This window comes from Pseudorca crassidens, chromosome 3 (assembly GCF_039906515.1).
Source record: "Pseudorca crassidens isolate mPseCra1 chromosome 3, mPseCra1.hap1, whole genome shotgun sequence".
NCBI lineage: Eukaryota > Metazoa > Chordata > Mammalia > Artiodactyla > Delphinidae > Pseudorca > Pseudorca crassidens.
Window position 1 is genome coordinate 104741724 of NC_090298.1, and position 24999 is coordinate 104766722.

Sequence of the window (24999 nt, forward strand, 5' to 3'; positions counted from 1 at the left end):
AGTAGCCAAAGGAGGAGGGTTTTTGGTGGAGGAGAGAGGATTTTTTGTTTTCGCCACTTTGTTAAATTATAAATTAGAGTTTTCTAAAGAATGAAAAATATTAAATTGTGGCATTTCCCTTTAAATATCCTGCCTGGGCATATTCTTGCTTTTGAAGAACAAAGACAGTTTTGATCAATTTCCTTTATTCTCCATTTCTTCTATCTTCCTGCAACTTTTTTTGGGGGGGGGTTACTTTTTTTTTTTTTAACAGCAGGTTCTTATTAGCTATCCATTTTATATATATTAGTGTATATATGTCAATCCCAATCTCCCAATTCATCCCACCTCTTCCTGCAATATTCTTTCCACCCCAACCCCACCCCTCCACCATCCCATCTTCCATCTAATTCCACAATAACTGGGCTTACTCTATATAAGGGAAATAGCACCATCTCAGTCAGCATGATTTAGGCATGAGTTAAAAATATACACACACTCTCAAATCAATTGAATTAATAAGGTGTCTCAGTGATTCCAAGTGGACTTGCCTTGTGGCCTTCCACACTGCAACCAGACAGTCATTGTATGTTTCTATACAAAGCCTGTGTTTTCCTCTCAGTGTCTTTGCCCTTGCTGTTCTCTCTACCTGTAAAACCCTTCCTTCCATCTCTGCATTCACGCTTGAGCTTTATCTGTTCCATCCTTATGACACAAATGATTTCAACAAACCATGTTGAAATCGGCATGTATCAAGCACCTATCAGAAACTGTAGTTAAGTGCTGGAGATACCTGAATGATGCTTCCATTTGAAAATGTTATATTTTTCCCCATTAAGGCAAGGACCATCTCTGACTCATCCTTGCATGGCTCCACAATTCCCAGCATCCTACCAGGCTCACATACATTTACATCAACGAAAAAATGAAACTATAAACACACCTCTGTGGTACAAAGCAAGGATACCCTGTCCAGCATTGGTAACCTCTATCAACAACCCAGCTACTGTTTTCCATCCACCCCTAGGACTGAAGAACTAATTTCCTTCATTTTAATTCCCAAACATTTTAATGGAGAATTTAATTCTCCTCACTTTCTGGGCTGCCAGTAAGATTCTTTGTACACGTATCCTAACACCACATCCTTCCATTCTCTTCCCCTCCATTTGATTCAAAAAATGAAAAGGCATTTACAGATGCACTAAATTTTAGAAGCAACACATAAATGCTCTCAAGGAATGTTAACTTCCTTCTCTTCACTAAGAAGAGAGGTTCATGGCTGTCTCTCTAAACCAGTTCTGGGATGATAGACACCAGCAACTGCCTATATGGAAAATAGGGATTGCATCTCTCTTCTACCTTCTTTTTTCAAAACTCACTTAGCCTGCCAATAAGAGGTCAGGAAAAATCACCATCGATGAATTTTGATGGGGCAAAGCACGAAGAGATAGAATTAAATGAATCATATGAAAGCATATTTCCTACTTGAAAAAGAATTAAATGGATCGTACATGAAAGTATATGTAAAAACTGCAAAGCCCTATAGAAATTTAAATGTACTGACTAAACTCAGGACACCTTGATCCAATTCTCTATGAAAAGTGGAGAAGTTAGCAAATGGCCAATTCTGCTTTTCAAATGACTTATCAAAGGCATCATAGGGTGGTTATAACAAAGACTTTGGAGTCACAGCATAAGTACAAATGACCTGTGCTTGGGAAGTCTTCATGAATACTAGCTGTCTTTGTTCTTCAACAATAGCTGGCCAGAAGGCGGAGGGATTTGATCTGATAATGCATGCTTGCCCCAAGGCAGCAGTAAAGTGGAGAAATCACATAAAATTTCATTATTGTAAACTCAGAATCTGATTTAACAGAGCATGAGTGAATGACACTAACTATTGCTCTGGGCAGGCTCATATTAATCAAGCTAACCAAAAAATGATGCTGCAACTAAAATGCTGGCTTATTACTTGATGGGGAAAATTATTCTCAGAAAGGACCAACCATTCACATCCTCTAATCACTGCATTCTCTCCCAGGGTATATACTACCTATCTAGTGGTTTAGGAGCCCAGAATTTAGAAGAAGAAGAGTTATTGATTAGCAGTATATGATTCCTGCATTCAATGGCATCAGGCTAAGATAGTCTCCCCAATGTCCAAATTAAACTGTAGATTCAATGCAATCCCAACCAAGATACCAGAATCGGCAAGCAGAGTCTAAAGTTTAAATGGAAGGGCAAAGGATCTAGAATAGCCAAAACAGTTCTGGAAAAAAAAAGAACAAATTTACATTACCTAATTTTAACAACTATTATAACAATTTTACAATTGTTATAAAGCTACAGTAATCAAGAAAGTGTCACATTGGTGTAAAGATAGACATAAAGATCAATGGAACAGAATAGGGTACTCAAAAATAAACCTTCATATATATAGTCGATTTTCAATGAAGGTGTCAAAGAAATTCAAGGGAGAAAGAATAGTCTTTTCAACAGATAGTGCTATATTATTTGGATATTCAGGCACACACACACAAAAAGGAACCTTGACTTTTACTTCCCGCTAGATAATAAGAATTAAGTCAAAATGGACCATAGGCCTAAAGGTAAGAACTAAAACTCTTCTGGTGGAAAACACTGGAGAAAGTCTCTAGTGTGAGGGGCTGGCTATTGTATGCATTCTACGGTATTTAGCTGCCTCCCATACCACATAGTAAAATGTTAATAATAACATGAAAATGTACTCCTACCTCACACCACGCACAAAAATCAGTTGTAGGGGGATTGTAATTCTATGCAGAAAAGGTAAAATAATAAAGTTGTCTAAGAATTAGGAGACCTGGAATCAAGACGCAGGTCTTCACTAGCTTAGCTGTGTAAACTCTCTTCAGTTGTCAAAATAAATTGGACCAGGTGACTTCTAAATTCCTTTATAGGTATTAAATTCACATTTCAAAAATCTAAATTCATTTTTTTCCATACAGTCTAGAGACATATCCTAAGGAAATAATAAAACAAGTTTGTAAAAAGACACGTTCATTGCAAAACACAACCATCAGAGACTAAAAAATGAGGCTACCTTCATGCAATGGAAAACTAGGGAGTCATTAAAATGAAGGAGCTAGATCTTTATATTCTGGTATAGAAAGGTGTCCAGATAAACTTCTATATTGTTTTTTTTGGCCGCGCCTCGCGACTTGCAGGATTTTATCTCCAGACCGGGGATCGAACCCAGCCTCCAGCAGTGGAAGCGCGGAGTCCCAACCTCTGGACCCCAATATTGTTTCTTTTTTAAAGTAGATAGCAGAATAGGAAAAGGTACAAATAACAGATCCCCTTTGCGCAAACAAACAAACAAAAAAATCAAATATTTCTTGACCATCTTTACGTACAAGAAGTCATGTATGTTCGCAGGTAGAAACAACAGCGAATAAAACTGACATTTTAGTGGGGAGCTCAGACAAAAAATTTTTAAAATACACATATGACTATTGATGCCATGAGGGAAAAAAAACGGTTTGAGAGTGACAGGAGAGACCCTGTTTTAGTGAGGGTGGTTGAAGAAGACCTCTCTGAGAAGGTGGCATTTAATCAGAATCCTGAATCATGAGACAGCATAACCTGTGCAACAACGGGGTGTCGGGTGTTGGAGAGTCAGCCAGGCAGAGGGAACAGCAACTGCAAAGCCCTTGGGCCGGGAAAGGACAAAGGGTGCCAGAGGAACAACGTGAGCAGCGCCAGCGTGGCAGGAGAGCCGGAGGGGGACACGAGACAGGCACACACCCGCAGCTCTGCTGGCAGTGCTGAGAACTCAAGCCTTATCGTGCGGAGGAAAGCCCTGGAAAGTCTGAGCAGGGCGGTGACCTCACGTCCCGTCTGGATGGTTCCCCGGGAAGCTACATGCACGGTGGATCACAGAGGAGCAAGAATGGAAGCAGGAAGGCCTGCCCAGAGCATCCAGGCGAGGGTTGTGAGGCCGAGGGAGAAATCCCTCATGGCTGCCATCCATGCGCATCTTTAGGTTTGCCGGAAACAGGTCGGTAGGGAACGCGCCAGAGTGCTGCAGCAGAAGAGGACTCATTCTCCCAGAATAGCGTTAAGCGAGCGGGTTGCAATGATGACGCAACATCTGCGAGCCTCGACCCAGGCGCCTGGGTCCACCGGCCGCCGGGGCGGGAGCAGCCCCCCTCGCGGGGGCGCCCGACCAGTCAGAGCCAGCCGGACCAGCCCGCCGCCCCGCCGGAAGTGCCCTCTCGGCCCGCTGCACCGCGCCGCGGGAAGATGGCGCAGGAGGCAGGCGACATGGAAGATGGGCAACTTTCTGACTCGGATTCCGACATGACGGTGGCACCCAGCGACAGGCCGCTGCAGGTGCCGGTGAGTGCGGAGGGGGGGGCGGGTGACTCTGGGCCGGGAGCGCGGAGCGCGGGCTGCGATGAGGGGTGGTCGTCCCCGGGCCCGGCGCGCGAGCCGGTGCGGTGGAGAGGGTGAGGGGCGGGCGGGCGTCCCGCGGCCCGGCGCGCGGAGCGAGGGAGGTTGCGGGGATAGGAGGCCGTACGAACCTAGCCCGGCGTCTCGCTGCGAAGCGGGTTCCGCGAGGCGGGCTGTCTCCCGGAGGCGGGCTTGCGGCTGCCTCTTCCCCGCCTCCAGTGCTCCGCTCCTCGTTTTCTAAACCTACGGGCTTCCCCACTTCGGCGCCGCTAGGTTGTCTCGGAAGGGCATTTTTTTTGCCGAAAATGTAGAACCTGGGGACCTCTGCCCGCAAACAGCCTGTGGCGCTCATGTGCACGCTGAGCAGAAAGGGAGTGAGGACCAGGGATGAAGTTCATCACTTGCTCAGAGGCCTGGTCTTCCATATTCCCCTGGAACCTAGCTTCGTCATGCCATAATGTGGCACTGGGTTTTGTGTTAGCTTCCCAGGTTTCTAAGTAGGCGTTTGTCTTGGCTGCCCTACTGAGTAGCAAGCTCTTTTGAGAAGGCTTTAGTGCCAGTCTACCCGCGTTCGAATCCTGGCGCCGCCACTGTGTGACCTCTGACAGGTCATTTAGCCTGGTGTCCCCATCTTAGAATAGGAATGATAATAGTACGACAGTAATAGGGTGGCTGTCAGGATTCAGTGGAGACTGAGTAATGGCTGACAAGTGTTAGTGCCATTATTATTTCAAAATAGGAAGACTTACCTTCTAGACTTAAAATACCCCACCCCCATTTCTAGCACATATTAGGAACTTAACAAATACTTTGTTCAGTGTTTAGTTGAAAAAGCGAAGGTGATTCCTTTTGCATAGAAATTTCTTAGGAAATCGGTACCAAACTATTTTGTTTTTCAGTCTTTTTCAGTTTGTTTTACATAGATTGACCCATGACTTGGTAAACTTAATGCCACGGACTCTGCAGTTTTAAAAGTAATTTGTCGGAGATTCTTACACATAGGAGTTTACTGTCTAGTCTAAAAGGAACATAGTCACAAAACCATATAAAGGCAGTTGATGTAATCAAATGCATGGCAGGCATCTTTGGAAAGGAAGAAAACAAGTTCTGTTTTAACTGCTAGTAACATCGTGTATGTCATTTTCAAACATTCTGACAATAACTTAAAAGATTGAAAATCTTCTAAAGGTGAGAATTAAAAGCTTTGGAAAATTTTTAAAAGGGGTCTTAGAACTAAGTGCTGTATTAGCTATATAGAAATATGAATTTGTGGCTTTTAAAATGGAAATTCCAGGGAGTTCCCTGGTGGTCTAGTGGTTAGAATTTGGCGCTTTCACTGCCCGCCCGGGTTCGATCCCTGGTCAGGGAACAGGGATCCTGTAAGACGCACGGCGCAGGCAAAAAAAAAGGAAATTCCATGTAGACCTTTAGAAATGCAGGGCCTCAGTTGGTTTCAGAGATCTTTGAAGATCATTTCTCCTTCAAAATGGTCCAGCTGAATCCCTAAATAATTTTTTAAAAAGCACATGGTGGGGCTTCCCTGGTGGCGCAGTGGTTGAGAGTCCGCCTGTCGATGCAGGGGACACGGGTTCGTGCCCCAGTTCGGGAAGATCCCACGTGCCGCGGAGCAGCTAGGCCCGTCAGCCATGGCTGCTGAGCCTGCGCGTCCGGAGCCTGTGCTCCGCAACGGGAGAGGCCACAACAGTGAGAGGCCCGCGTACCGCAAAAAAAAAAAAAGCACATGGTGTGTGGAGTTAATGTGTTTTATGGAATTGATTGTATTTTCTTTCACTTGCAGAAAGCACTAGGTGGGGACTGTGCAGTGAGGCCCTTCCAGAGTACTGCAACAGTGTGTGCTCCGGTATCACATTATCGGACTGTTAAAAGTGTGGATTCAAGTGAGGAGAGTTTTTCGGATTCAGATGATGATAGCTCTCTCTGGAAGCGCAAACGACAAAAATGTTTTAACACTCCTCCCAAACCAGAGCCTTTTCAGTTTGGCCAGAGCAGCCAGAAACCGCCTATTGCTGGAGGGAAGAAGGTTAACAACATATGGGGTGCTGTGCTGCAGGAACAGAATCAAGATGCAGTGGCCACTGAACTTGGTATCTTGGGAATGGAGGGCACTATTGACAGAAGCAGAGAATCCGAGACGTACAATTATTTGCTTGCTAAGAAACTTAAGAGGGAATCCCAAGAGCATACAAAAGAATTAGACAAAGAGCTAGATGAATATATGCATGGTGGCAAAAAAACAGGATCAAAGGAGGAGGAAAATGGGCAAGGTCATCTCAAAAGGAAACGACCTGTCAAAGACAGACTAGGAGACAGACTAGAAATGAACTATAAAGGCCGATATGAGATCACAGAGGACGATTCTCAAGAGAAAGTGGCTGATGAAATATCTTTTAGGTGAGTATTTAAATTTGTCTACAAGTGAGCACTCGACCAATTGTCTTCCATTTATGAGAAATAACACAGATTCCAAATACACTGACAATGGTGTTCCTTTTTGAAATTTTTAAATTCAAGGCATGAACTCTAGGCTTATGTGGTTATATGAATATAGCTGGGTGTTCTTAAATTTGGGCAGACCGGATGGAATAATTTTGCAGATTTTTATGAACTTTTGAGTAACTCTTTCCATTTAGTGCTATAGAACTCTTTAGGTAAAAACATATCCTTTTAAATCATGTAGGTTTTTTGGAGTGCTTTCAAGCATTCATGATTTTTTTTTTTTTACAATTTTATTGAGGCATGGTATACATGTGGTAAAATTCATCCATTTCAAGTGTTGATTTTTTTAGTAAGTTTATCAGTTGTACAACGATTACCATAAAGCACTTTTAAAACATTTCCATCACCCTATAAGATCCCTCATACCATGTGCCCATTTAAAGTTAGTTCCTGTTCCTATTCCCACGTAACTGCTAATCTACTTTCTGTTGCTATCAATTTGCATTTTTGGAAATTTCATGTTAATGGAATCACAGTATGGGGTCTCTTGTGCCTGGCTATTTTCACTTACTGCAGTGTTTTTCAGATTCGTCCATGTTGTAGCAGGAATCAACAGTTTGTTTATTTACACACACACGCATATGCACGCACACATCCATATCGGCTGTTACCCTTTTGGGAAATTATGAATAATGCTGTTATGAACTTTCACGTACACATCTTTGGACACAGATTTTCATTTCTTTTGGATAAATAGGAGTAGAGTTGCTTGATGTATGGTAAATTTACATTTCATGTATTTTTTATTTATTTATTATTTTTTGGCGGTACACGGGCCTCTCACTGCTGTGGCCTCTCCCGCTGCGGAGCACAGGCTCCGGACGCGCAGGCTCAGCGGCCATGGCTCACGGGCCCAGCTGCTCCGCGGCACGTGGGATTTTCCTGGACCGGGGCACAAACCCGTGTCCCCTGCATCGGTAGACGGACTCTCAACCACTGCGCCACCAGGGAAGCCCATTTCATGTATTTTTAACAAGAAATACTAAAAGTTAAAATTTTGGGAGTTCTCTGGCAGTACAGTGGTTAGGACTTGGCACTTTCATTGCCATGGGCCCGGGTTTGATCCCTGGTCGGCGAACTAAGATCCTGCAAGCCGCCCGGGGAGGTCAATAAATAAATAAAAAGTTGAAATTTTGTTTACTTTTTTATTAGCTCTAAATCACTAGTGAACAGTGTCACAAATCTGAGAACAGGTAAGGTTCAAGAGTAATATAGCTAGTAGGAAAACAAGTATTTACTTTCCAGGCAAGCCTGTCAATACTCATACTGGATTTTTTTAAAATACTGAGGGAGTTTGGAATTTGAGTTCTGGAAAGGAACTTCGAGATTTTGTAAACCAAAGCCTTTACTTTACAAATAGGAAACTGAGACCCAGTAGTTGTGTGGCTTGCTCAAAGTCACAAATTTAATAAGTGTCAGACCTGGAACTAAAGTCTAACCCCTTTGTTCCTAGTCTACTGCTCTTTCCACAACAGAGAAGAAACAAAAGAAGCCAGGGCTGGTTAGGGAACTGGTAAGACTTCTGTAATATTAATGCTCCTTCATCTCTATAGAGTATGGGCTCTGATGTCAGAAGTGCTACCTACTTAGGCTCCCTGTGTTTTTACCTCTCAGTGGTAAAATGAAAATAACAATATCTGCTTCATAAGGTTGTTGAGAGAATTAACTGAGATACAAGGCATATATAGTTCTTAGGATTGTGCTTATCCCATAATAAGCCTTTGGTAAATATTAGCTATTTCCTTGTTCTGAGGCAGGGAGCCCATGAGGGAAAAATCCAATCCATTTTAAAGCTTTTAGACGTCTCTAGAGTTAGGAGAGCTAACTTTTAGAAAGCATGGTATATGTTTGCTATTTGTTTTGATGAGAGTAGACTGGTTGTATCTTCTTTTGCTTTTAGGCTTGCATTCCCCTTGCTATGTGTGCATGTTTCTTTTGAAATATGCCATAATCCAATAAGGCAAAGTGAAGATGCCAGTTATGAGACTTGAGGTGGATCCTGGAGGTTATGATCTCCTTGGGTGACCCAAGATAGGAATGTTTCCATGTCAGTGATTCCAAGGTTAAATATTGGGGATTTTGGAAAGCAAATGTTATTAGAATGAGAAGTTAATTCTAACTAGGAACTAAATTGGAGACTAAGGTAGATTTCCTCAACTTTTTGCAACAAATAAAAAGTTTAATATTACTTCATTTGTTCCTCATCAGGTTGCAGGAACCAAAGAAAGATTTGATAGCCCGAGTAGTGAGGATAATTGGGAACAAAAAGGCAATTGAACTTCTGATGGAAACTGCTGAAGTTGAACAAAATGGTGGCCTTTTTATAATGGTAAGACTAACTGCTTCATTCTTTCTGCTTTTGTATTATTTCATGTGATTTTTTAATAAAATGCCCTTGTCTCTGATTGTTGGTTCTCTTATTTATAAATTATTACAGTGTGTTTCAGACTTTAAAAAACCTTCATTAATAATTTAAAAATTCAGGGCTTCCCTGGTGGCGCAGTGGTTAAGAATCCACCTGCCAATGCAGGCGGCAAGGGTTCGAGCCCTGGTTGGGGAAGATCTCACATGATGCAGAGCAACTAAGGCTATGCGCCACAACTACTGAAGCCCGCGTGCCTAGAGCCTGTGCTCCACAGCAAGAGAAGCCACCACAATGAGAAGCCTGCGCACCACAGCAAAGAGTAGCCCCCGCTCGCTGCAACTAGAGAAAGCCCACACACAGCAGCAAAGACCCAACACAGCCAAAAATAAATAAAAAACAAATGTATAAAAAAAAATTTAAAAGTTCAGTATGGTCAGTTTTTGCAATTAATACTTTACTTATAAAAAATATACCTAAATTGTAGCCTGTTAGTGTGCAGTCAGCAACAGATCTCTTATAGGATTCATTAAGGCTGAAATTTTAAGAAAAAGGTCTGGAGGGGGGAACTGGAAGCTCAGATTTTGAGAATATGGGTTTTGGAATTTGGGGTACCTGGTTTTGAATTTTGGGTATGCAGCTTACTAGATGTGACATTTGGCTAAATTATCGATACTTCTCAGATCTCAGTCTCAGCTATAAAATGGGATTAATCCTCTGTTATAAGGATTAAATGAGATAATGCATATACTTACCACAGTGCCCGGAATTTAGTTAGTGGTGGTGAGCAGAAATGTTACTTTTGGGGCTTCCCTGGTGGCTCAGTGGTTAAGAATCTGCCTGGTAATGCAGGGGACACGGGTTCGAGCCCTGGTCCGGGAAGATCCCACATGCTGCAGAGCAACTAAGCCCATGCACCACAACTACTGAAGCCCACATGCCCTAGAGCCCGTGCTTTGCAACAAGAGAAGCCACCACAATGAGAAGCCTGCGCACCACCACAAAGAGTAGCCCCCGCTCGCCACAACTAGAGAAAGCCCGCACGCAGCAACGAAGACCCAATGCAGCCATAAATAAATAAATAAATTTATTTTTTTTAAAAAAAAGAAATGTTACTTTTGGCTCATTTAATTCATGCATTTTTTTTTTAATTTATGGCTGTGTTGGGTCTTCGTTTCTGTGTGAGGGCTTTCTCTAGTTGCAGCAAGTGGGGGCCACTCTTCTTTGCAGTGCGCGGGCCTCTCACTATCGCGGCCTCTCTCGTTGCAGAGCACAGGCTCCAGACGCGCAGGCTCAGTAATTGTGGCTCACAGGCCTAGTTGCTCCGCGGCATGGGGGATCTTCCCAGACCAGGGCTCGAACCCATGTCCCCTGCATTGGCAGGCAGATTCTCAACCACTGCACCACCAGTGAAGCCCAATTCATGCATTCTTGGAAACTGGTTCTTGGGGGTAAAAAAACCAAAAATCTTGTTATGTAAAAAGCACAGATAAATATAAAGTATATCTGTGAGTATTAAAATCTCATGGGTGGTAGGCGTGAATAGGAAACAAAATGTCTAAAGAGGCTTCTGGGGTTGAGGAAGCAAAAATGAAAAAACAGTTAAAAAATACTTCATTGCTCCAGAATGGCATAAAGAGCACTTCTCTGGTTGGGGCCAGATCACAAGCAGTAGCAGTTTATCCCATAGAATGAATGGTTTTGCAGATCTCATTTAATTGAGCTTTCAGCACAGGGGGAGGATGAAGATTGAATGGCTTCCTTCTTATTTGTTCCTCGTGAATTTGAATAATAACATCACAAGAGACTAAATATTATGCTGTGGAAATAGAGAGAAAAGAAACCAGTTAGAAGTGATAGCACTGGGTGAGGAAACAGCCTGTGAACATAGGTTCCAGAAGTTAACAACAAAACAAATTATAATAATCATGATGTACTGGCATCCCTGTTTGTGTCACTGTTTAAGGTACCTAGATTTTCATTCAGTTGAGCACGAAGTTATAGATTATATCAATATTTTACTTTAAAAAAATTTTTTTTTAATTTCTTGCTGTGCCACACAGCTTGTGGAATACTAGTTCACCAACCAGGGATCAAATCCAGGCCCCCTGCAGTGAAACCACCAAGTCCTAACCACTGGACTGCCAGGGAATTCCCTATATCAAAATTTTAATACTGTAGTAATAATACAGTAGTAATAAAACCAGTGAGCTAATGGAAATCTACTGAATGTTGGGAAGATGCAAGTCCAAATTCACTTTCTTTTGGTGCATGCATTCTTTCCTTGTACAGTTCTTTATTGCTGTGTGCCAGGCACTGTTCTAGACACAGGAAGCTTATGTTGTAGTAGGGGGTGGGAGGGAAACAGTCTGTAAAGAATAAATGTAGTATCTTCAAGTATGCCAAGAAGTGATACATGCCATGGGAAAAGAAATAGAGCAAATGGAAGTCTGGAGAGGAGAGAAGCACACTGCAGTTAAACTGGAGTGGTACTGTAGACCTTAATATCTCCTTAGGAATGTCTCTAAAAGTTGCTTTGACCATTCACTGGAAGAGTCTTCACAGGATCATTTTTCTGTTCCTTTTTGTAGAATGGTAGTCGAAGAAGAACACCAGGTGGAGTTTTCCTGAATCTCCTGAAGAACACTCCTAGTATCAGTGAGGAACAAATTAAGGTAGAAGCAATAATGTCCTTGACTTTTGAGATCCATCATAATTTAACTCCCACTCAGCCTCTAGCTTCATTTTCTACTGATCTCTGTTACCTGCTCTGCCTTGTACTGACCAATTTTTCATTGTCTCATTTCAAGTAAACCTTGTGCCTTTGGTAAAGCTCTGCCTCCTCATTTTCTTCCCTTTCAGAGCCAAGGTCAAGATTTCTTTTATGGCAATTTTTCCTGGTCTCTTAGCATGTAATTATTTTTTTCTACTCCTACAACTTTTTATTAATGAAAAATTTCAAACGTGGAATAGATGAAAAAGCAACAGGATGAATACCCATATATCCTTCACCTAGGTTCAGGGGGGGTTAACATGTTGACATTCTTACTTTACCTATACAATTTTTTTTCTGTACCATTGGGAAATAAGGAGCAAACATCATGACATTCAGCCCTAATTACTTCAACAAGCATCTCCCAATATCCTACACAGCCACACCTAAGAAAAATAAGAACAGTTTCATAGCATCATCCCAGTATCTATCTAGCCCTTATTCCAATTTCCTGAATTGTCCCAAGAATGTATTTTCTAGCTTTTTTCCTCCCCAAATCAGGATCCTATCTAGATTTCCACATCCCATTTGTTATATGTCTTTTGATCTGTTTAATCCTACATTTTTCTCCATGATTTAGACCTTTTGATGAGTCCAATATGGCTCTCTTATAGAATATACTACATTCTGTTGTCTGCTCACACATTTGTTTTGTTCATTCCTCACAAACTGGAAGCCAGGCATTTTAGTATCATTTTTGTATTACCAGAATGTCATATGGGAAATCTTATACACTGTGGGTTTTTCACAGCTCAGAATTCAGTTACCTTTTAATTTATTAATTAAGGAACATGACTCGCATTTAGCACATGTGATCAAAATTGAGAACTGTCTTTTGCATAGGAAGGAGATGGTACACATGTGCAACACAGCTACAATATTTGAGAAATTTTGTATTCTCTTTATTATAACAGTGGGTGATAAAGGTCATAGGAATGTGCTTTAGCCGTACTAATGTAATGCTGATGATGACAGAAAAATAAAAACCTTTTCTCTTGAGCTGATGCTACATGTGAGCATATTTTGCATCTGCTCAATGTTTTTTTCTTTTTTCTGGCTATTCACTTTTAGTCATTTTTTTAAAAATCTGTTACTGAAATTCCTACAGGAAATGTTACTGTTGTTGCACGTTTGAAATCTCTACTGTGTAACTACTTTTTTCCTCATTGGAACAATTATTTTGATAATAAATTTATAACAATGTGAATTTCCTTGGGAACACAACTTTTGAGTGGTAGAACAGAGCTTATACCTTAATGATGTTCTCCCTCCTCCCCCAGTATAACCCCTGATCAGAGTGTGTACTTAGAAGGAACATTCTTCTTGGGTCTTTGTTAGATAGCAAAATGTGACTCTTTTCAAAGATATAGCATGATGTGATGAAAAGAATTCTCTAAGATTCAAAATCTAGGTTTTAATCTTAATTTTGCCATTTAGTGATTATATGACTATGAACAGATTGCTTATTCTCCCTCAGCCTTGATTTTCTCATCTATAAAGTGAGGACTTTAATATGTGTCCTGCCTATTTAATATTGCTATAAAGGAGTTAAATAAAGTGATGTCTAGAAAAGCTGTTTGTCAACTAAACTTGCACAATTTCCAGAAGCGGGAGAGAAGAAAATAACATTTATTCACCATCAGCCTGGCACTGTTTATCATTGGGTATTACCCTGATATGCAAATGCAGAGCAATAAAAAGGATAGGTCTGAGATCACACAGGAAGGACTCTGACTTCAAACCCATGCTGTTTTCATTGAATCACCTATCTTTTTTTTTTTTTTTTTTGTGGTACGCGGGCCTCTCACTGCTGTGGCCTCTCCCTGTTGCGGAGCACAGGCTCCGGACGCGCAGGCTTAGCGGCCATGGCTCACAGGCCCAGCCGCTCCGCGGCATGTGGGATCCTCCCGGACTGGGCACGAACCCCTGTCCCCTGCATCGGCAGGCAGACCCTCAACCACGGCGCCACCAGGGAAGACCTGAATCACCTATCTTTGAAATTCATTTCTTCTAACACATTGTGGAGAAGGAGATTTAATGTTAGTAGATTTTTATCTTGAACAACCAGAAACATTGCATTATAATAAACAGAAACGTTTGTAGTATCTAATAATAGGGGAATGTTGACTAATAGGGACATTCATAAAACAACTATCCTGTAGCCTCTATTTTTGTGAAACAATTTTAAGAAAATTAGAAAATGCAATAATAACTGAATTTTTTAAAACGACAAGGTACAAATTTATAGAGAAAAAGAGGCATGGGACAATAGACTGGCAGTTAAAGCACCAAAATATTACCAATGATTTGGTCTCTTGTGAGGGATTATAAATGTTTTGTCTTTTAAGATTTTTCTGGGTTTTTTTTTACCAAATTTTCTGTATGTGCGTGGATTGACTATCTTTGTTACTAGAGGGAAAAGCCTAAGACAGATATAATTTTATTATAGGTAATTTCATGTGCCATCCAAATAATGGTGTTATAATTATTCTTTCAGTCACTGTATTGCTAACAATCACAGTCTGTAGAACTTGGAAGCCAAAACTGAACTGAGTGGGCTTGTTTTCAACTTTTTCTCATTTGATTTTGTTTCGGTATATGGCCTTATAATTTGTTTTAGACAATACAAAGTTGGTGAAGAAAGAAAAAGTAAGAATAGTTAGAAGTTAATTTGCGAAGCGGGGACCCCTGGGGTGCCTGGCCAAGGCCCCCTCGCCCACGCCCACCCCATCACCGACCCCCTGGGAAGACCTCAGCCCCCAGACGAGCACCTCTCCGGGACGCTTGTCCCCAGATTTTGCTGAGGAGCTGAGGTCCTCAGAGCCATCTCTGAGCCCCGGTCTTCTGGAGGAGGATGGAGAGGTGGCCGTGGTGCTTCTGGGCAGGCCCTCTGCCGGCGCCGCGGACCCTGAGGAGGTGGTGCTGTGCAGCAGCTGCTGCGCCGTGCGGCTGCGGCGCCGGGGCCTGGCCCAGTGCCCTCCTAGAGGGTCGGGGTGCTTCCCCCGACTTGGTGTGGGGGCCCCGCCACCTGGCTGTCAGCATTTTAAAGAGGTCCCCCCCTCAGGAGTTCTGGCTGCCAGCTAACTGCCCCCTCCCCAGCCAGGACCTCCTGGCAAGACTGTAGCTAGTGGTGTTTTTACAACCAAAGACTCTATTTTGTGGTTTAAGGAGAATAAAATTGACTATGTTTAAAAGAAAAAAAAAAGTTAATAAGTCCACCTATAACGTTCTCCCTCTGAAAATAGTATGCACTTCAGGTTCTTAACTTGCAGAGTTAATTATACAAAGAGATGGATGGGAGAAAAAAGTTGCTCTCAGATTATCTGTTGTCTGCATTTGTTGTAACAACATTAATAATATGCTACAAAGACATTTCTTTGGGTCATCCCAGTTCTGTTTAAATTCGTAACCCATGAGAATGACATTCCTTTTTAATAAGGATTGCCATATTTGGAGGGAAAAGGGGAACTTCGTAATTTTATTTAGTGTTGCCAAGCGTTGTACTAGTTAGAATTGTTTTTATCAAGATGTTTGGATGTGCTTCCATATAAAATGAAAATACTTCTACTATTGCTCCACTTGAAGGTAAGTAGACTCTTGAAAAAATTGTGAATTATCACACTCTTGCGAAGGTTTAAGGTTTAAGAATATGGATTTGAAGAAATCATTTATGAGTTTAGACTTTATACCTTTACCTGTTGGCTCTAATCTTGAGCCTCACTTTCCTCATCTGAAAACAAGTATAATCCCCACCTCATAAGGTTCTTGTGTGAATGAAAAGAGTTCACACCTGTGTCAAGTTCTCAGCGTAATGCCTGGCACATAAAAGTGCTCATTCAGGAATTGGTAGCTGGCCTCATTTTCCTCTGAATTCACCCTTTTTGTCCTTCCTGCGCTTTTTTCTCACATATGTACCCTCCTTCTCCACCCCCATCCTCATTTCTTTAGCAAACACTTTCATTCCTTCTCTTCATCAAAGCTCTCATATTCTGACGCTTTCCCTTATTGCATTCATTTCGGGGTTCCTTACTCCTTCCTCTGCTAATTCCATGTGCTGCTTTTACTATTTAGCGAAGCAGAGGGCCCCCTTTATCTCACCATCCTCCATAATGTTTTTTATAAACAAGAAGGGATTTACACTTTATGCACTTTAAGAATGTAATAGGAACTGACTTGGCTACAGCTTCTTTTTTTTACGGTACGCAGGCCTCTCACTGTTGTGGCCTCTTCTGTTGCGGAGCACAGGCTCTGGACGCGCAGGCTCCGGACGCGCAGGCTCAGCGGCCATGGCTCACAGGCCCAGCCGCTCCGCGGCATGTGGGATCTTCCCGGACCGGGGCATGAACCCGTGTCCCCTGCATCGGCAGGCGGACTCTCAACCACTGCGCCACCAGGGAAGCCCTTGGCTACAGCTTTTAAGAGTCACTTCCTAGAATATAATAGGATGTCGAAAAGTGTGTCCTGCCTGTACTAGCTTCTCTTTTAAATCTTTGAATCTTTTTTGTATTAGCATCATCATTTTTGCCTTCTCTTTAGATCCCTGCCCTTTTTTTTTTGTACCCTCTAAAATTATATTTATCTATCTGTATCAAGGTTCCCAGAAGTTATTTTGTTTTTCCATGTAGTGTTTTAATGGAAATGTATTTTCTACTTGAACCGTTCTCATTCACTGGCAGTTTTGCCTCTCAGAGGATATTTGGCAATGTCTAGGGGTATTTTTTGGTTGTCACCGTTTGGTGGTGGGGTGGGTGTGCTAGTGGGTAGAGGCCAGGTAGGCTGCTGAACATCCTGCAATGCACACAGCAGACTGCTACACAAAGAATTCCTTGGTTTGCAGTTTTAGTAGTGCCATACTTGAAAAACCCTGTAGTAGAAGATTCTCATATTTTCATACTATAAAATCCTTTTTCTGGCACCCTGGAATCCAAGTGCTGACTATATCTTTTTATGCCTTGTGATAAAAGTTTTTGGCAGAGAGTTACAGTCTCACATGTTAATTACAGCAGTGTTTAAGGGCTGGAATTTTTCTTGCGTTGTGTAGGTTACATGATCATATTTAGTCACACAGTTCGGGCCTGGCCAGTTTCTTAGCATATAACATGTGGTTATGATGACATTTCAGAGTTAGTAAATTATTATACCAAAGACTTTGTTTTGTTGTGATAAAATATATTTTATTTAAATCCTAAACAATATGATTTTTCTACTGTATATTTCTATTTAGAAAACCTTTATAGATTGATGTATATGGTATAATAAGCATGGACCCTAGACCTAACACTAGGCTGAGTTTGAATCATAGCTTCATCCTCTCAACTTGCAATGAGGATTTATTAAATATCTTGGACTCTGTGTTCAATTATGAATCTAATATTTTTTGTGTGTGGAAAATGGAGATAATATAAAGAGTCTGCCTTACAACAGGCTTTCAATAAATGGTAGTTCTTGTTTACTAAAGTTGTTCCTTTATTGTAGGACATTTTCTACATTGAAAATCAAAAGGAATATGAAAATAAAAAAGCTGCTAAGAAGAGAAGAACACAAGTGTTGGGAAAAAAGATGAAACAAGCTATTAAAAGCCTAAATTTTCTAGAAGATGATGATACATCACGAGAGACTTTTGCAAGTGACACAAATGAGGCCCTGGCCTCTCTTGATGAATCACAGGAAGGACACGGAGAAACAAAGTTGGATGCAGAGGAGGCCATTGAGGTTGATCATTCTCATGATTTGGACATCTTTTAGGACATTTTGAGAAATAAGCCTTTCTAAGATAACATTGTAATAAACCATTTCTACTGAGATTGCTTTATTTTACTTTGCACTGATAAACCCAAAAATCTGGAGAGAACTGTTGTTTTAAATAAAATTGAATATGTGGGAGATGAATGCAATAAGAACATTTAAAACTTTCTCATGTCTGACAAAAGTATATAGCAGAGGATTTAATTTCTCAGTCTATTGCATGTGCTAATCATTACTAGTTGATAATCAGTTTTGTCCAGGTCATTATAACATAGCATTCAAAAGTTTGTTTTCTTTTTCTGATTTATCTTTGCAGTGAATTATGATTGGTTTCAAACATTCCATTAAAAGATCCTAAGACCTAAATCGTTAAGCTATTACAAATGCATTCAAATTTAGTTTTTCTGTGTTCTAAGAACTCTTAAGCAGTTTTAATAATAGAGACTAAAAATAGGTTTATACTAGTGGCTCTTCCCACTTAAGTTGTTTGTGCAGAAGTAAATAAACATCAGAAGCTTTTCAAAGAAGTATCTGTGCTTAACTTTAACTTTGTTTTTGATCTCTTATTAGTTACCTTGGTCATATGTTAAATACTGAATATGATCCATACCTGCATAATTATCATGACATTTAAAAAATTCCCAGTGACAGCCTGCCTAAGACTGTTTTACCTTATGTTAAGGAAGTTAGGTATTAAAAATGTTTCATCTGCATGATGTTTAAAATTATTCATTTTTATTTAAGGAAATAAAGGTAGTTTACTTAAGATGTTCCAGGAGTTGACTACAGTTTACAAAATAAGCAAAAATATGTAGGGAGCAATTATTAGCTATTCTTTGCAGCAGTGTACTTGAAGTCTTTCAGTAGTTTCTGAAATACATGATCATTGATGTTGGAGCTAAGTAAGCAGGGAAAGAAAAGGAAATGGTAATTGGTTACGTTTTTTTCATAAAGAATGCAAAAATAAAAGTGGAGTTCTGGCAGTCCTTAATGAGTTTCAAGTGATTTTATTTTTTAATTTCAAATGTTCTTTCATAAAATTGCTATAACCTAGGAAAGAAACATTTTAAATAGGTAAGTATTTAAACATTATCCCTGAGATTTTTTAACCATTTATTTATTTATTTAAAGAATTTTTTTAAATTGAAGTATAATTGATTTAAAATATTACGTTAGTTTCAGGTATACAACATAGTGATTCAGTATTTTTATGCCTTGTAAAATGATCACCACAGTCCCTGAGATTATTTTATGTAAGGTGATTTTAAAGGTATAGTAGGGCTTCCCTGATGGCCCAGTGGTTGGGAGTCTGCCTGCCGATGCAGGGGACGCGGGTTCGTGCCCCGGTCCGGGGGGATCCCACATGCCCATGCCGCGGAGCAGCTGGTCCCGTGAACCATGGCCGCTGAGCCTGCGTGTCCAGAGCCTGTGCTCCGCAGCAGGAGAGGCCACAACAGTGAGAGGCCCGCGTACCGCAAAAAAAAAAAAAAAAAAAAGGTATAGTATATCAGGAAAGATAATCAACATTCAGAAATCTAAATGCCACTTACTCATGTAACTGCTAATTTTTCTAGTGAAAGTTACAGTTTTTGAGGGACATTAATGCCTCAGGCTACTTCATCTTCAATGGATTGCTCCTCCCTCATTCCCCCCTTCCCGGATTGTTTTCATCAATTGTTATCTCCTTAACATTTGCAAACCAGATTTCTGGATTGTAGTACATCCTAATGTTATATATAGAAACCAGTGCTTCAGTTTTTAAGGTTCTGTAAAGTTTTGTGTATTAACATTACTCTTCTCTAAACCTTTCTGACTATCCAGATCTAGAAAGTTCTCTCCAGACTGTTGCCGGATGTGTATTCAGTTAATACTCTCACCAAGGCAGTGTACATTGCAGTCATTCTTCCTGCTCAGCCTAACATTTTTCCTCCTTCTGGCTAGGAGTATTAGCAGTAATAACCCTCCATGTCTCTGGCCTAGTAATTTAGGTGCTCATCCTCACTCATAACCTTTCTTTATTAAAATGAGTTTTGTTACCTAAAATACTCTGCGATATAACTCAAATCTTAGGAGATAAGATGGGTTGGATTGGTTTGGGTTTAGGCAAGTTTGATTTACACCTTGAAGTGTGTCTAAGTAATGGTGAAACAAATGGGACACATATCAACCACGTGCAGTATGTAAAGAGGAAAATCAGCTAAGGGTAAATAGTGTTAATTTGAAGTGATTATTTGTGAATAATAATTCTTTAGTCCAGTATATTTTCTAGTATCTGTCAAATTTGTAATATATCTGCAAGCATCCTTATTTTTTAAGTGTTCGTGATAAGAATGATGGTGTACTCAAGGTGTACTAAAACACCGAAAATAGCTCTAAGTGCCACACTCTTAACTTCTAAAGTAACTGCGATGGATTGCTATGAAATTAGCAAAACATTGTGAGATCTGAGGCAGCAATGACATCATAATTAGACTAGTAGACTAGTGAAGTTCTAGATGAGAATTCCTGTCACTACTGGCAGTGATGGCTTCAGGCAAAGACACTTGTCCTATCTTACCTAAACTCACCAACAACTGTTCTAATGAGAATTCATCTAAGCCTGCTAATAAGTGAGGACTTAAGGGTTCTGGGTTTTGGGGTGGTTTCTTTGTTTGTTTTTTGTTTCTTTGTCTTCAATCTGGGAGCTACATAGATGAGGACGCTAATTCTGTGCTTCCCCTTGGCATCTATATAGAAAGCTTTATGTTCCAGAACAAAACAATGTGTGTGCAGAGAAAGCAAGTCTGACCTGAGTGTAGGGCATGTACTAAATTCAGAAGCTAAATTCGTTACTGGTTTTTGTGAGTGGCCAGTGATTCCTTTAGGTAATGAGTAGGCCTGAGGTAGGTCATGGTGTGCTGTCTTCCCCCATAAAGTCAGGCCAAAATGAACATCATGAGCAAATTGTAAAGGACAGCGTGCAGTTAGAGCTACAGATACCCAGGCCAGACTCTTGATCTTGGTGATACTCGGGGATTTAATGGCTTGGTTATCTACTAGGTGAGCCTCAAACAGTGACACAGCTCTGTGCTGCATCTGCGAGGGTTCAAACCTCACAGACACAGCTGCTTCCATTCCGTAAAATGAAGCTAAAATAATTGAATTTAGCTCACAATATATCCTTTCTTCTTGCTTTTTCCTAATCTTCAGGTGTGGTGAGATTCATTTGCCACGGTTTTCATTAAAGCATGGGATGATCCCAAGACGTTATGTAATGCCTTGGAAACAGAACATGAAATTCAGGAATGTGAATCTGAAGGTATTTTCCTATAGGTATTTATAATAAAAAACCTATACTATTTAATATATCTGTGAATAGACATATATAACTCTACAAAAGCTGCTTTGAAATTTATTTTTCATTTTTTCAGCTTTATTGAGGAATAATAGACAAATATGATTGTGTACCTTTAAAGTATACAACGTGATGCTTTGCTATACATTGTGGAGTGATTACCAAGATCAAGATAACACATTCATCACTTTACATTGTTGACTCTTTTTTTCTTGCAGTGAGAATGCTTCAGGTCTACTCTCAGCAGCTTTCAAGTATATAATACCGTATTATTAACTATAGTCACTGTGCTGAACATTAGACCGTTAGAACTTATTCTTCTTAAAACTGAAAATTTGTACCCTTTGTCTCATTTCTTCCTTCTCCCAGGCCCCGACAACCACCATTCTGTTCTGACAAAAACTATTTGATGCGCCTTCACATAAACTTGCAAACAAAAGTTAAATAGCAATATCTATTCAAATAACCCAATTACAAACTTAAAATAGATAAACCAAAAGATTTCATAAATATGTGTCTACCTTTTTCTCTACATAATGGCAACTCACAGCTGTTAAGTTCATCAGAAGTAGGCGCCATTAACATTAAAGCTACCGTACAGAGCATGTATTTTTTTTTAATTGAAGTATAGTTGATTTACAGTGTGTTAATTTCTGCTGTACAGCAAAGTGATTCAGTTATACATATATATATGTATATTTTATATTCTTTTCCATTGTGGTTTATCACAGGATACTGAATATAGTTCCCTGTGCTATACGGTAGGACCGTGTTTATCAATTCTATATATAATAGTTTGTATCTGCTAACCCCAAACTCCCAATCCAACTCTCCCCCATCCACCCTCCCCCTTGACAACCACAAGTCTGTTCTTTACAGAGCGTGTATTTTTACAGTTGTACTGCACACTCAGGTTGAGAGCTATGGGAACAGTTTGGCTAGATTTACAGATAAGACTCCTTGCTCACTCAATGCTCTGATTCGGTAGTCAATAGTTTCAAAACATTTTCCAAATTCAGATTGATTGACCATTCACTTGTGAAAACGTAAGTTGTTTCTTTAAAGGAGATTATAATATTTTGTAAGAATCAGACAGTAAGAGATTTCATGTTAGGATTCCTAGGAAGAAATGTGTTTATATAACTAATTTCCAAATTTCTAAAGGATAAGCAATTAATGTTGAATAAGAATGTACTTTGTGAAGACAGATATTACAAAATATGAATATTATATGATATACAAAATATAAAAATATGGCTCAATTATTTTCTTATAAAATGCATACATACAATGTAATAAATGAGGCTGCCATTTGCCTTGAGATGATTATTTTATATGTATTTTTATCTGATATTTTGAAAACAAATATGAAACTAAGGAAATCACGATTCAAATACCAGACTTAAACATCAAATTTGTATGGTTATTAAGACTTTCTAATATCTTAATATTGGGCTGTATTTCATGTAACTTAGTGGCTTATCAAGTCATTTTCAATGTCCTAAGTAGCTTTAGCATGGTGACAATATTAGTACTGACTTTATATTTTTCATTTACTAGAACTATCGGGTATAAACTTAGAGTTGAAGTCAATAATGAAGAACTGTTTTGAATGCATCAAAGCATTTCTGTTAGTCTTGCCCTTACTCTTTAGAGCTATAAGTCAGCATAATTCTTTCATTGTTATTTCACTTCTCCAATTTAGTTGACAGTGTTCCTAACAATCTAAAAAATATAATTAGCGACTGGTGTATGGAATATTCTACCATACAGAGTAAAAGTGAAAATTAAATGAGAATTACAGTGAAGTGAATGTGCACTGAATAAATGCTAGCTATGCTTTCTTTTCATTTTACCATTTTTCCTGATGATATAGCTCTTTAACAACATAAAAACAAGAACACAGCATAGGAGAGAGGGAGCGGCACCCCAAGACCAGGCCAGACTGCTGTTCAGCAGTATCAAAGAATCAGAAATAGATGTACAACTAAGAGAATCTTAAGTAGCTGTTATCTATCCAGCAGCAGGGTGCAGCAGCAGCTGCATACTGTGTAGCTCTTTTACTTAGTAGTTGGCGAAAGTTTTTTCATTCACATAGAATGTTTTATTCAACACTCAAAGAATCCTTTAATAATTCCCATTTTATGTTTGAGGAAACTGAGTCTCACGGTAGGTAAATGACTTGTACAAGAACACAAAACTAGTGAAGTTAAAAGTCAGTGATCTGACTCCAAGTTTATAGTCTGCAGCCCACACCACTGGCTCTTCCTGTTGGTCGGAAGACACAAGTGAGAGAGCACTGCTTTTGAAAAAGGGATATTGCTCTGCCCACTAGACCTTCCTTCTCAACAGGAACAGTTAGAAAAACTATTGGGCAACTTCCATCTCAATCTAATAAAGTGGGTTTTTTAAAAATTAATTAATTTATTTTTCTCTGCGTTGGGTCCTCATCGTCGCACGAGGGTCCTCTCCATTTGCAGCAAGTGAATGGGGGCCACTCTTTGCTGTGGTGCGCGGGCTTCTCATTGCGGTGGCTTCTCTTGTTGCGGAGCGCGGGCCTCAGCAGTTGTGGCACGCGGGCTCTAGAGCGCAGGCTCAGTAGTTGTGGTGCACAGGGCCAGTTGCTCCGCGGCATGTGGGATCTTCCTGGACCAGGAATTGAACCCGTGTCCCCTGCATTGGCAGGCGGATTCTTAACCACTGCACCACCAGGGAAGTCCCTAATAAAGTGATTTTTGGTGTGATATAGAGCATATTTTTTTTTCTTTTAGCATGCAGAAGCATGTGGGATCCATGCTGGCCCTTTGGAAGACTCTCTGTTTTTGAATCACAGTGAAAGGCTTTGCCATGGGGAAGATCGTAAAGTTGTCTTGAAGAAAATCCCACCAGAAATAAAAATTGCAGATATGCCTCTGCATTCACCTCTCTCCAAGTACCAAAGCACTGTGATTTCCCATGGCTTCAGGAGGCGACTGATCTGATGAAAGAAGAATAAAATGATAAAGTATTTCAGTCTCTCCCTCTCTCTCTCTCCCATAATGTTTAAGTCCTTGTACATTTGTATTTTGCCTATAGGTTCAATTTGTTCAAAGGCTATAAGTCAACTGCATACTCTTTAAATTATACTAGCTTAGAAAGGAAATAGGCTGTGAGAATATCTGAGATGACGTGGGGAACAAGGAAAACTGTCTCACTGAAATTAATTTCACACCAAGTAGTTAAGAAACAGCAGACGGATCCAGTCCTACCATCTAACCTTACCACACTCCTCTACCTTTCTCTCCTTCTTATTCCACCCTTATTATTCATTCCCTCCAAAACTCAGTGTCAAGAAAGCCAAACTGAAATAGAGTTGCAGGATGTGGAATTATTTTTGCTTCTTTTCTGACTGCTCCAACACCCTTCCTTCCGCTCCACTACACCACACACACACCCCTAAGGCTATAGAGACCGGCAGCTAATCAGCATGGTTATTAGAAGTGTTAGTAGACAACTCTGTGATACATCATACAATTTTAGCTGAGACATATGTTTCCATATTGGTTCAGTGTATCCAAGTATCAATTTCCTATAGTGAAGGATTGATTCACATAACTTAAGACATAATAATCACTGTATGCAAAAATGATGCACCACTGTGGAAGACAGTATGGTGGTTTCTCAAACAATTACACTCAGAATTACCTTATGATCCAGCAATTTCACTTCTAGGCATATGCCCAGAAGAATTGAAAGCAGGGATTTGAACAGATATTTGTACACCAATGTTCATAGCAGCATTATTTATAATATCCAAATGGTGGAAACAAGTCAAATGTCCATCAACAGATGAATGGATTGTTGGGGAGGAAGAAA

The 24999-nt window shown here is 40.2% G+C and overlaps 3 protein-coding genes across 3 annotated transcripts in view; 2 read left to right on the forward strand and 1 right to left on the reverse strand.

The window, feature by feature from the left end:
- Positions 1-4640, reverse strand: part of ALDH7A1 (aldehyde dehydrogenase 7 family member A1) — a 45412-nt gene extending 40772 nt beyond the window's left edge. Inside the window, exon 1 of the mRNA XM_067731604.1 lies at positions 4545-4640. The gene's annotated coding sequence lies outside the window, so the exon portion shown is untranslated. The remainder of the gene's footprint in view (positions 1-4544) is intronic.
- On the forward strand, positions 3716-18801 carry PHAX (phosphorylated adaptor for RNA export). Its single transcript, XM_067731606.1, has 5 exons — positions 3716-4359; positions 6212-6825; positions 9139-9259; positions 11884-11967; positions 17541-18801. Exons 1-5 carry the CDS (start codon positions 4264-4266, stop codon positions 17808-17810), a joined length of 1185 nt encoding a protein of 394 aa, XP_067587707.1. The 5' UTR covers positions 3716-4263; the 3' UTR covers positions 17811-18801.
- A 373-nt stretch (positions 18802-19174) lies between these two features.
- SPMIP10 (sperm microtubule inner protein 10) lies at positions 19175-24658 on the forward strand. Its single transcript, XM_067731607.1, has 3 exons — positions 19175-20419; positions 21000-21108; positions 23916-24658. The coding sequence occupies exons 1-3, from the start codon at positions 20334-20336 to the stop codon at positions 24123-24125; spliced, it is 405 nt and encodes a 134-aa protein (XP_067587708.1). The 5' UTR covers positions 19175-20333; the 3' UTR covers positions 24126-24658.
- Positions 24659-24999: the final 341 nt, after the last annotated feature.

Bases quoted from the DNA above. Each gene is read 5' to 3' on its own strand.
- PHAX (XM_067731606.1), top strand. From the start codon at position 4,264: ATGGCGCAGGAGGCAGGCGACATGGAAGATGGGCAACTTTCTGACTCG. The intron at 4,360-6,211 runs GTGAGTGCGGAG...TTTCACTTGCAG, and splicing joins ACAGGCCGCTGCAGGTGCCG to AAAGCACTAGGTGGGGACTG. The intron at 9,260-11,883 runs GTAAGACTAACT...TCCTTTTTGTAG, and splicing joins ATGGTGGCCTTTTTATAATG to AATGGTAGTCGAAGAAGAAC.
- SPMIP10 (XM_067731607.1), top strand. From the start codon at position 20,334: ATGGCTTCAGGCAAAGACACTTGTCCTATCTTACCTAAACTCACCAAC. The intron at 20,420-20,999 runs GTGAGGACTTAA...CCTAATCTTCAG, and splicing joins TCATCTAAGCCTGCTAATAA to GTGTGGTGAGATTCATTTGC. The intron at 21,109-23,915 runs GTATTTTCCTAT...TTTTTCTTTTAG, and splicing joins TCAGGAATGTGAATCTGAAG to CATGCAGAAGCATGTGGGAT.